The sequence below is a fragment of the Oryx dammah genome, unplaced genomic scaffold (assembly GCF_014754425.2).
Source record: "Oryx dammah isolate SB20612 unplaced genomic scaffold, SCBI_Odam_1.1 HiC_scaffold_20, whole genome shotgun sequence".
NCBI classification, from domain to species: domain Eukaryota; kingdom Metazoa; phylum Chordata; class Mammalia; order Artiodactyla; family Bovidae; genus Oryx; species Oryx dammah.
Window position 1 is genome coordinate 17,726,703 of NW_024070204.1, and position 13,800 is coordinate 17,740,502.

General features: G+C 34.3%; 1 protein-coding gene across 3 annotated transcripts in view; it reads right to left on the reverse strand.

Moving 5' to 3' along the window:
* Positions 1–13,800, reverse strand: part of CDH18 (cadherin 18) — a 602,757-nt gene that overhangs the window by 52,932 nt on the left and 536,025 nt on the right. For all 3 annotated transcript variants that reach the window (XM_040262487.1, XM_040262489.1, XM_040262488.1), the window contains exon 9: positions 1,973–2,094. In XM_040262487.1, the coding sequence (XP_040118421.1) occupies positions 1,973–2,094 (122 nt within the window). The remainder of the gene's footprint in view (positions 1–1,972; positions 2,095–13,800) is intronic.

Sequence of the window (13,800 nt, forward strand, 5' to 3'; positions counted from 1 at the left end):
ATTTGTATATTAGATCTGCATGTTCTATGTTTTTCTTATTCTTGTTTATACTTTTTACCTTCTTGTCTTTCCATTCTTTAACATGAATATTTTAATCTAATCTAATTTGCAGTTCTCTACTTTCACTATTTTCTTATCAGCTATGGCTAATCTGATGCTAGTACGAAAACTGAAATCCCATGTTACATTACTTTTTTTTTAAATTTAATTTTCTATTTGAATATTTAACATTTTCCTCTTCAATTATATTTGTATAATATCTGCTAAGAAAATAGTTTTAGGGTGTGTGAATCCATTTCTAGCACTACTGAAGTGTGATTTGGTAAGTAAATCATTTTATATATGTACCACAAAACTCTGCTTTTTTTTCACATGGTGAAGTGGGGGAAAAAACAGAAGCACCAGAAGTGATAATCTTAATATAATCCTAACAGTAAAACAGATAACCTGTTAATACCTACAAATAAAATAATTTTTAGTCATTTTGTTCTCCCTCATATTTTCTAACTTTCCTGTGAGGAATGGACTTGAGAAAACTTTATGTAAGCTTTATATAAGGAGTCCTGCATGTATAAGTATGTAAATATCTCCTCTGGAGATAGTAAAAACATATAAGCAATGATTCCTGTAACAAGCCATACCTGATTGTCGTTATACACAAGAACACAAGGCAATACTTCTCACAACCATAATTTTATCACAAGTTTCAAAATGATTTAAAATAATTTTGTATGATATATTTATTCTGGTTTACCAAAGACAGTAAAAGGGGCTATCTGACTGAACTAGATCTAGACCATTTTGACTTCTCTTGATTCATGTGACAGATAGACTTCAAGTTGTCCATCATGGAACCCATGCCTCCTTGTGATCCCTTTCTTGAATTCTAGGTGTGTCTTGTTTCCTGCTTTTGACCAACAGAATATGGAAATATGATATATCACACTGGTAACACTACATTACATTACGTGAAACTGTCAGACTCTTCCGAAAGACTCTCTACTTATTTGAAGTGGCCATATTGGGAAAGCCTATGTGACAAAAAGAAAAGAAAAACAAACACAAAATGAACAAGAAACAAACAAACAAAACCAACTGTGGTGGCATCTCAGAACTCTGGGGAACACTGAAACTTCTCAGGTCTGCAGCTGAGAGTAGCCGAATGCTACCAACAACCATGTGAGCATGGGAGAGTTCTCCCAGCCTCAGGCGAGAACACAGCTTGATTACCTCTTGTGCTATTCCTACGGAGACCGAGCTAAGCTGTGAGCAGATTTCTGACCTGTGGAAACTATGGGATGCTAAATAGGTGTTTGAAGCTGCTAAGTTTGTGAAATTTGTTAAACAGCAGAGAAGACAGAGGCACATCCCCTTCCCATAACCCACTTGTTTTATGGGCATCAACAACACTGGTCTCCCTATGGAATCACCATGCTCCTTTATCTGGCTGCCACGCTACATCCAGATGCTAGTTCCATGTTCCAGTTCTCTGTCCATCCTTCATTCTCCCTACCTCCTCAAAACATATACATTCTTCATGTGGAAACCTAATCACCTTCTAGTATCAATATTACTCAATGGCTACTGTATGTTGCTCCCTCATTCCCTCCAAAATAGACCAGGCCATTCTCTTCTTCCCATCCTATTTTATAAGCTTCATCAGGGCAGGAAAGTTCACTGTTTCCTCCTCACTTAATACAGGGTTGTATGCAAATCATTCAGTATAATTTTATTGGCAGAAAAAATACATGCACGAAGGAGTTCATTTGTTGAATTACATTTGTGATCCAGAGAACATTTATTTTCTATGGTTCTCAAAAAATCTATTTGGTACTTAAAGCTTTATAAAATGATTTGTACTAAGTACAAAAATAACACTGAGGGATTTTTGAGGATTATACCTAAGAATAATAGAAACAGAGCTGCCTATTTTTCTTCCATTCAAATTATAGGAAGGAAACAATTAACTTACCTGACCAGGCTTAGAATTTTCACAGACAACAATATCATATTCCCTGGCAAGCTCGGGAGGATTGTCATTGACATCCAGAACTCTAATACCCACTGTGACATGGCTCAGCAAGCTTGGATTGTCTGCAAAACACATAGGGATGCATTTAGTATTTCCATGCACACTTTAGAGACTTGGTTTAAAACCAATCTCCTTAATACTGTAGCTTGTCACTAGCCACACATGCTGCCGCAGGACTTTTGGCAAAAGACAACTTTATGAAGGCACTCTTTGTTAGAACTCATTAAGTTACAGAAAAATGAAAAATGAACACCATGGCATGACATGAATGCTAAAATGATACTTTGTCATATCAAGGAAATTACATGTTATTCAGGAACTGGAGTGGGAGAAAGTTGTCAGAACTCACTGTATGCTGTCAAAGTCCAAAGGATGAACAATTGGTTTCATCATTAATCTAAGAGAAGCACAGTAGTTGGAAAAAAAAAAAAAAAGATAATGTTTAAAACATTCAAGGTTTCAAGTCTAAATCAACTTGGAGAAAATAAAGTTTTTTACACAAGGATAAAATTATTCTTATAGGACAATATATGCAGTCTGTTGTGTCAAGTCATACTTGGGGAAAAATAAAAAGAATAATTTAAATTGGAACTTAGCATAGAATTTATATAAAATCCTGATAAATATCAAAATATTAGAGCTACTATTTTAAAATATTTCTGTAGGTTTATTAGTTATGAGATATAAGAAAAGAAATGTTTGGTTTATTTTATATGTCAAAGCTAAAAATATAGAATTCATAATGGAAAAATTAATGAGAAGGCAAAAACAAAACATATTAGAAAAAAAGGATAAAATACATATACATAAAATATTAAAGAAAATGGATATTTAAGTCATCCATTATTTAATTATACATTAAGGAAATTTATGTATTACACATGACATAAGTGCTTTTAAAAAAGTAGGAAATCAGAGTGCTACTACAATAACTAAAGAAGATAAATTTTTAGGTTAAAAAATATTTTTCAAAGATAAAATATCAGTCCTAGATAATTTTACTTAAAGTTAAAGAAAAAAATATCTTCAATCTTATAAATCTTTTTCCCAGAAGACAAAGGATAAAATATGCTACAACTTGTTCTCTGTGGCCAGTAAAGTTTTACGATCAATATCAGACACTCCCACTCATGAAAGGTATTATCTGTCAGTGGATTAAACAAAATAATACCAAACCCATTCCATTGGTATGTAAAAGAAAATCTATTATTTGTTTAGTTCCCGGAATGTTTCTTAGTTCATCTTTAAAGGAAGGAAACAAAGAAGGAAGGAGAGAGGGAGAGAAGAAATTAGGGAAATTTTTTTTAAAATATAAAAGTTATCTAAAAATTCAAAGCATTAAAGGAGAAAGAAAAAATACAGAGATACTTCTCTTAATATACATAGCAAAAAGTAAGATATAAAATGTAATATCCATACATTCTAAACAAACAAACAAAAAATGGACCTTAGGATGCATCACTATGAACAAAGCCAGTGGAGGTGATGAAATTTTATCTGAGCCTGTTCCAAAACCTAAATGATGATGCTGTCAAAGTGCTGCACTCAATATGCCAGCAAATTTGGAAAACTCAGCACAGGCCACAGGACTGGAAAAAGTCAGTTTTCATTCCAATTCCAAAGAAGGAAATGCCAAAAAGTGTTCAAACTACTGCAAAATAGCACTCATTTCACATGCTAGTGAAGAAATGTTCAAAATTCTCCACTGAGATGGTGACTGCACCCATGAAATTAAAAGACACTTGCTCCTTAGAAGAACTGAGAACTTCCAGATACACAATCTGGATTCAGAAAAGGCAGAGGTCCAAATATCAAATTGCCAACATCCACTAGATCATAGAAAAAGCAAGAGAATTCCAGAAAAAAAAAAAAACATAAAAAACCACCTACTTCTGTTTTATTAACTACTCTAAAGCCTTTGACTGTGTAGATCACAACAAATTGTGGACAATTATTAAATAGATGGGAACACCAGACCACCTTATCTGCCTCCTGAGAAACATGTATTTAGGTCAAGAAGCAACAGTTAGACTGGACATAGCCATGGAATTAAAAGACACTTGCCTCTTGGAAGAAAAGAAGTGACAAACCTAGGCAGCATACTAAAAAGCATAGACATTACTTCGCTTACAAAGGTCCATATAGTCAAAGTTATGGTTTTCCCAGAAGTTGTGTACAGATGTGAGAGCTGGACAATAAAACAGCTAAACGCTGAAGAACTGATACCTTCAAAATGCGGTGCTGGAGAAGACCTTTAAGAGTCCCTTGGACAACAAGGTGATCCAACCGGTCAATCCTAAAAGAAATCAGCCCTGAATATTCATTGGAAGGACTGATGCTGAAGATGAAGCTCCAATATTTTGGCCACCTGATGAGAAGAGCTGACTCACTGGAAAAGAGCCTGATGCTAGGAAAGATTGAAGGCAGGAGGAGAAGGGGATGACAGAGGATGAGATTGTTGGATAGCGTCACTGACTCAATGAACATGAATTTGAGCAAACTCAGGAATACAGGGAAGCTTGGTGTGCCACAGTCCATGGGGTTGCAAAGATCTGGACATGACTAAGTGACTGTACAACAACTATGGACAAACACCCTAGGATCAAACCTGTGTCTCCTGCATTGGCATGCAGCTTCTTTGCCATGGAGCCACCATGGAAACCTAAATATACAGAAAAAAGTTATAAAATATTAAAATTAATATATTGTATGAATAGCTTAATATAATGACTAATAGAATTGGCACTTACGATATTTTGTCAATGTAAAATAAAAGATAATGGGATGCTGATGTATCGTATCAGTCAATTTTATATTATAAAGACAAATAGATCCATTAAATTAAAGTTAGCTCAATGTTGATTAAAAATATTTGCTTATTTCGAGTGACTTATTATGAAAAAGGGGCTTCCCAAGTGGCGTAGTGATGAAGAATCCACCTGCCAATTCAGGAGACACAGGAGATGCGTGTTTGATCCCTGGATTGGGAAGATATCCTGGAGTAGGAAATTGCAACCCACTCCAGTATTCTTGCCTGGAGAATCACATGGACTGAGGAGCCTGGAGGGCTACAGTCCATGGGGTAAAAAAAAAGAGTTGGATACAACTTACTGACTAAACAACAACTAAGTTAGAAGTCTGTATATTTAACTCAATATCAACAAAGAAGATATTGCAAAGCATAATAATAAGTATATTTTATCATAATACTGTACTCAAGAATTAATATTATTAAGAAGGTTATCCTCAACAATATACTATTTCATTTTGCAATGAATTATTTAGTTTTGCATGTGTTTTTTTTCCATCAATACTACAATTTTAAATGCAGTCTTCTGAGATATTTCTGAAAATATATATATTTCAATTAGCATTTGGTTTCTAAGATTTTAACTATTGCTGTAGCTCTGCTGCTATTCTTCCTAAAGGAAATAAATCCTGAATATTCATTGGAAGGACTGATGCTGAAGCTGAAACTCCAAGACTTGGGCTACCTGATGTGAAGAACTGACTCATTTGAAAAGACCCTGATGCTGGGAAAAATTGAAGGCGGGAGGAGAAGGGGAGGACAGAGGATGAGATGGTTGGATGACATCACCGACTCAACGTGAGTTTGAGTAAACTCTGGAAGTTGGTGACGGACAGGGAAGCCTGGAATGCTGCAGTTCATGGGGTAGCAAAGATTTGGACATGACTGAGTGACTCAGCTGAACTGATGATATAAACTAATCACAGTTATTGCACCTATTCAGCCTTTGTTGGAAAGAGTCAGACACAACTGAGCAACTAACACGATAACACATTATGAAAAAACAGTATTGCTAAGCTTTTGTGGAAGCTGATATTGATTATACTTGATCATTTTATAATTTTAATAATAAAAAAGAATATTCAGTATGAATTCTCATTTTGTAAATTACCAAAGTGAAACTGACACAGTTTAAATGACTTATCTTGACAAAGCCAGGGTTATGAATTACTTCTCAGACCTTATACAACTGCCACTATATAAATGCATTTTTTCTATTGTAACCATTGTATATATGCTAGTTTATTCCTACATTTCTCAACCAGGTATTTGTTCACTTTTAAGAGCAGACAAAAGAAATCTGTTCTATAAACCTGAGACAAGAATAATATCATTAATTTTAATCACTGGTATCAGCAGTCTTAAAAGCCATCAAAATTCTCTGCTCCTTTTCTGAATGAGAAGAACTAGTTGTTATTTTGCTGTATCAGAAAAATATTTTCAGGAAAGACACATGTACCCCAATGTTCACTGCAGCACTATTTACAGTAGCTAGAACATGGAAGCAACCTAGATATCTATCAACAGATGAATCGATAAAGAAGCTGTGGTACATATATACAAATAAATACTACTCAGCCAAAAAAAGGAATACATTTGAATCTGTTCTAATGAGGCGGATGAAACTAGAGCCCATTATACAGAGTGAATTAAGGCAGAAAGAGAAATACAAATATTGTATACTCACACACACACACACACACATATGGAATCTGAGAGATGGCACTGATAAATTTATTTTCTGGGCAGCAGTATAGAAAGAGGTATAGAGAACAGACCCATGGACAAGGTGGGGAGAGAGGCAGGAGAAGGGGAGATGTATGGACAGAGTAACATAGAAATTTATAATACCATGTGTAAAACAGATAGCCAGTGGGAATTTTCTGTATGACTCAGAGAACTCAAACAGCTGAAGGGTGGGGTGGGGAGGGAGATGGGAGGGAGGTTTAGGAGGGAAGGGACAAGGGTGTATATATGGCTGATTCTTGTTGATGTATGACAGAAAATCACAAAGTTTTGTAAAGTAATTATCTTTCAATTAAAAAAATTTTTTAAAAGTTTTTAAGAAAGGATTCTGGGAAGACTATGTCTTGAAGAAAGACTAGAATAAAAGAATGACTAAGCATTTACTGTTTTCAAACATCACTTCTCACTGCCCTACCTCTGCATTGCTCATGCTGTACTCTGGAATTGGCATAGCCTTGCCCACACTCCATACTTGGGGACAGGGAACTAAATCCTCCTAGATGGAAACAGAATCTCTCCATGTTTCTCTAATGTTATATATTATATCTCCAGTGTACAATTACTATTCTATCACTTACGTATTAAAAGTACAGAGCTGGGATCAAACAGATACTTATTTCTATGTAGGTGTCCTATCATTTTCTGTTCTGTAGGGAACAAAATCTAACCTTATTGTGGATGCAACTAGTGATCTGTAGGGCATGCATTTCAGGGGAATCTCAGGAGATACTGATGAAGAGTCATGAGAAACAGTCTCAGAGTAAGCTTGATTCTAACACTGATGCAAATTGAATAATTTCTATTTTCTGAAATAGATGGGGAAACAGTGGAAACAGTGTCAGACTTTATTTTGGGGGGCTCCAAAATCACTGCAGATGGTGACTGCAGACATGAAATTAAAAGACGCTTACTCCTTGGAAGAAAAGTTATGACCAACCTAGATAGCATATTCAAAAGCAGAGACATTACTTTGCCAACAAAGGTCCATCTAGTCAAGGCTATGGTTTTTCCAATGGTCATGTATGGATGTGAGAGCTGGACTGTGAAGAAAGCTGAGCTCATGGGGTCACAAAGAGTTGGACACGACTGAGTGACTGACCGCAACTGAACTGAACTGGAAAGTAGGATGGTGTGTAAAAACTGTAACTTTAATTTCAGATAATTAGAGTGGAAAACTCACTATAGTTTTGTTACCAATTGTGGCTTACCTACACTCATTCTAGTATTTCTGCTCGATAATGAAATTAGCAAAATCTATATTAGTAAATTAGCAAGCTTCTTTGGTATTTTTTTTAAATTTCCCTCAGCCCTAGGGTTAGTATTTTATTCTTTGAATGCCACTTACTTTACCTATAAATGCAGACATATTTTTGTGTGTGAGAAGCATTTTGTTATGGTAAAAACTGGATAATGTGCCAGGAATTCTTATTGCAACTTTTCTGTTATTGCTAATATTAATTTCATGCTCACACTGCATTTCTCAAAATAAGTGTTCAGTCCTTTTGATAGCACAGTAAATAAAAATATACTGTCTTCAGACAACTTCTTCAGTAGGAGCCACTTTCCAGAAACCTTAAGGAACATGAACTTTGGAAAGTTATTTGTTATTTCTATAACTTAATTATTTACCCTAAAAACAGGAATAAGAATGGTGCCATGGGCCAAACTGTGCTTTTGAGACACAATTAAAGAAGTTATGTAAACTTTAAAACACTGAGACTAGGAGAGAGCAGAATATTGAATTTAATCCTTTCCAAAAATCAAGAAACAAAATATAGGGCACACTGACAATCCTATACATGTGATTTTCAGTAGAAACTATACTATGTAAAATCATACAGGCTTTATGCAGTAACAGTGTTACAAGCTGGATGAATCACAAACTGGAATCAAGATTGCCGGTGGAGAAATATCAACAACCTCCGAAATGCAGATGATACCACTCTAATGGCAGAAGCAAAGAGGAACTAAAGAGCCTCTTAATGAGGGTGAACAAGGAGAATGAAAAAGCTGGCTTAACACTCAACATTCAAAAAATTAAGATCATGACATACGGTCCCATCACTTCATGGTAAATAGATGGGGAAAAAGTGGAAACAGTGACAGATTTTATTTTCTTGGGCTCCAAAATCACTGTGGATGGTGACCGTAGTCATGAAATTAAAAGATGCTATCTCTTTGGCAATGACACCCCACTCCAGTACTCTTGCCTGAAAATCCCATGGATGAAGGAGCCTGGTAGGCTGCAGTCCATGGGGTTGCTAAGAGTTGGACACGACTGAGTGGCTTCACTTTCACTTTTCACTTTCATGCACCGGAGAAGGGAATGGCAACTCACTCCTGTGTTCTTGCCTGGAGAATCCCAGGGACAGGGGAGCCTGGTGGGCTGCTGTCTATGGAGTCACACAGAGTCGGACACAACTGAAGCGACTTAGCAGCAGCAGCAGCAGCTCTTTGGAACAAAAGTTATGACAAACCTAGATATCATACTAAAAAGCAAAGACATCACTTTGCCAACAAATGTCCATATATAGCCAAAGCTATAACTTTTCCAGTAGTCATATACGGATGTGAGGAGATGATCCATAAAGAAGGCTTAGCACCAAAGAATTGATGCTTTTGAACTGTGGTGCTGGAGAAGACTCTTGAGAGTCCCTTGGACAGAAAGTAAATCAATCCAGTCAATCCTAAAGGAAATTAACCCTGGATATTCATTGGAAGAATTTATGCTGAAGCTCCAGTACTTTGGCCACCTGATGTGAAAAGCAGACTCGGAAAAGACCCTGATGCTGGGAAAGACTGAACATAGGAAGAGAAGGGGCCAACAGATGATGAGATGGTAGGGTGGCATAACAGACTCAATGGACACGAGTTTGAGCAAGCTCCAGGAGACAGTGAAGGGCAGTGAAGCCTGGCATGCTGCAGTTCATGAGGTCACAAAAAGTCGGACACAACTTAGTGACTCAACAATAACCCAATCTTCTATACTTTTTGATTGCATTTATATGAAATTCTAGAAGTGGCAGAAATAAATAACAATATTGCTACCTCTGAGGGGTGAAGGGTAAAAGAATTCACTGTAGAGGAGAACTTCTCTGAGGTTACAGACATGTCCAGTAGCTTGATAAGGATGTGATAACCATGGAAGTGTGCATTTGAAAGCCCAGTGAAATGTGACAAGATTTGTATATCTTAGGACAATTCAATATTATCCACATTTTAAAAAAAACTCTTAGTTAAGGAGAATCGAATTCTCATACATTCTAGAGAGAATCTGTTTATGATTACTAACATGCAGTTGATTATGGACATCTATTAAGTAAGTTTCATATAAAATCAACCACAGTTAAGAGAGTTTAATGAATGTATTTTAACAGGGCTCCAATTAAAAATTATATTAAAAATGTTGACAGAGGTACTTGAATAATTTATCATTATATATAAAAATTATAGAAATGCATTTCCAATGCTACTTTCTAGTGCTTTCCAAAATGTAATTTTGTCTCAAGCCCCATGAAGATGTAACAAGTAATGACTGACACTGATTTAGCATATAGTTCATTCATATTTATGATAATGATAAGAGCTGTCATTTGTTATGACACCATATGCCAGACACTAGGTGAAGTTATACTTCATTTAATTCTTAGTCTGATCCTTTGTTACAGATAAGAAAATGTGTAATATTTTTGTTAAATAATTTCCCCAAGTTCCAACTACTTATATTGAACATAAACAGAATCTAACTAGAGCCTGCCTTATTTTAGATTTAAATATTGTGCATTACTGCTTACTATGATAATGCAAGGATTTATTGATATTACAGTTTTATAATTAATTAGATCTAATCAATATCCTCAATAAACATAGAAGTAAAAATAGAAAAGTGTATATAAGGAAAACCATAAAAAAGCTAGAACAGTCCACATTTACTAAAACATCTCTAAAATGTGTTCCAATTCATATACAATATATTAGAATACATTTTCTATAACCTTTAAATTCTTACAATTTCAAGTAGCCTAAAAGGTGAGACAGGACAGTTAATTTAATTCTACAACTGAATACAAGCATATTTGAAAGTGGAATTTTTTTCTTTATAAAATGAAATATCTTGGTTCAAAGATCTTTAGTTCACATATTAAATATACACCTTAATTTCTGAGTCAATCAGTGAATATACTACATACTTTATAAAATACATGTTAAATATTCTTTTTGAAAAACATTTGAGAATACTTACAGAAATATATGCTAGAAGTGCACTCTAGCACCATGGTAGGTGCACTCAAAGTGGTATACGCAGAGATTTTTCATATTTGCAATGAGAAATATGTTTAAAGCATTATATCAGCAATATTAATAATACCTGAAGCTATAGGAAATGAGAAAACAGCCCAAAGTCATTGCAAGTTACATGTATTAATTAAATTTGATTTATTTTTCTCATCATAGTAAAAATGGATAAATTTCTGCTGTACTTTTCTGTATACATGAATCTTTAAAACACAGAACCAAAAAAAAAATCATATACACACAAAAGAGTACATAGAATATTATGCCATTTAATTTACAATGCCCATGAGTTAATAAATATAAAGATGCAGTTAAATATATAAATGTAGATAAACAGCTAAATTGTATTTGGTAACACTATAAAGAAAACAAAATGAATAGATAATATAAAATTCAATAGTGATGAACTTTGGCTGGAATGGAGAGGAATGTCACAGTGAGGCACATGTAAAACTTATTTTTCATGTTAGGTGGTTCTTAAATTAGTATTTATTTTATCATTTAGATGGAATATATACTTGATGTCAATATATCTGATATATCTTGTAATACTGATCCAAAAAAGCACAATTATTTTAATTTATCCATATATTAATAGATATATATGAATATGTGCTCATGCCCACTTGATAAGTTGTATCTGACCCTTTGAGACCCCATGGACTCATAGCCTATAGCTGTCAGGCTCCTCTGTACAAGGGATTTCCCATGCAAGAATACTGGAATTGGTTGCCATTTACTTCTCCCGGGGAATCTTCCTGACCCAGGGGATGAACCTATCACTCTTGTGTCTCCTGAACTGATAGAAAATTCTTTACCACTGAGCCACCAGGAAATCCCTATATGCATACGTACACGTATATATACACATCTTCATTTATTATTTCAAATTATTTTCTAATTACCAAGTAAGCACAATTTTCAGTTTTGTTTATCAATGTCATCCACTAAGGGATTTACAATTTGTGTTTTTATAAAACTTTCTCTCTTTCAAAGTTGTAGTTATGTTATCCTACTTTTCATTTAAGGTTTAATTTTCATCTTCCACAAACTGGAAATGCATATTGCTTACAGTTGGGAGGTAGATAAATTTTCGTTTTCAGAGTTAAATGACATACCTCTGTTTGTTGAAGTGTGTGTCCCTTCTCCCCACTAGCCTACAAATAACATTGACTTTTAACATTTTGATTGTATGTTTTTCAAAGGATGGAATTTGTATAAACACATTTTTTTGTCAAATTTCAATGTGCTTTCATATGTCATCAATGCTAATATATTTTGCTTCATATGTGAAAAACGATATGATTTTTTAAAAATTTACTGCACTCTATATAGTCAAATATGCGTTTTTATTGTGTTCTTTGAAACACTTTTGTTATTACTAACTTTTTGATCTGCTTCGTATAATGTTTCTGAGAAAAATCCATTACCAGTTTTCTTCATGCTTAGGTTTTTGCTTATTTTTTAAGATATTTTATTAGGTGCATACAAGCTCCATATAGTTACTTCACTCTGATAATACAAGATAGCGGTTTAGTCACTAAGTCGTGTCTGACTCTTGCGACACTATAGACTCCACCCTGCCAGACTGGTCTCTCCATGGGATCCTCCAGGCAATAATACTGGAATGGGTTGCCATTTCCTTCTCCAGGGGATCTTTCTGATCAAGGAATCAAACCCAGGTCTCCTGCCTTGCAGGTAGATTCTTTACAGGCTAAGCTAAGAGGGAAGATCCTGATGATACAAAATACATGTTAATATGGGCTGATGTTCTTACCATCCTGATAGCTATATGATTTACAGTATATTTTTTTCCAATACTAACATAGTTCTGCCAGATTTACTTTGGTTAGAATTGTCTATGTTTTATTGTATCCTTTTATTTTCGAACTTTCTATATCTTTATATTTCATCATGTGCCTATTATGAGTAGCATGAAGACGATATCTTGTTTATTTCACTGTGGTATGGTAATGTTGTTTGTTTATCATATTTATGCCACTTTGGTTATATATATATATGCAATACATATATATTTACCATTTTATTATACACTTCAAATTTGTCCAAATTTTTCTGTTTTTAGCTCTTTGCAATTTTACATTCTAGTAGATTAAGGTTTTATTCCTATTATATTTCCCCTCTAATTTTACATTTGTATGCTAATTTTTTAAAATCTGCAAACATTAACATGCTCATGTAACTTCAGAAAATCTAAAAACAATCAGAGTCTTTATTTTTTTCCCAAACATTTAAATAAATTTTAAATGATTTAATTCCAATCAGCTCACACAACTTTTTACCTATAAGTTATGGTAATGCTATGATGATGCCTATGATTTTGTTAATCCATCAAATTTGACATGTTATGTTATTAAAAACTCAGTGTTCTCATGTGTACCTTTTTCTTTGTTATTGTTTCTAATTGAGTCTTAGACCTTCCTTTTGAGATAATTTTCTTTCTAAAAAATTTCAAAATAACAATGTTTACCTACTTAACTTAGTTATTTTAGTTTCCATTTCTCACTTGTCAGAGTCATTGAGCTTAAGATGATCTGAAATGACATGTAAGAAGTGTCATGTACACAGTTTCTGATGGGTAACACTTTCACTCCTTCTACCAAGAACTAAAGTTAAAACAGAAGATATATCTTATGCTTACCTTTTATTTGACACAATGTTAGTGTGTGTGTGTGTGTGTGTGTGTGCGCACATGTGTGTGTACTGCTACATTCTACATAAGTGTCATGTAGTGTAGCTTTAATTTCTTTGGGAGTATTTTATCATACTGAAAACAGAACTACATGATATATTTATGATTTAAAAGGAACACTGGCAGATGAAAGGAGGTGAGGGTTAAGTTCAAAGTACTATTTAGAAAGCTATTGCCATACTCTAGTGGGGAATGATGGTTGTT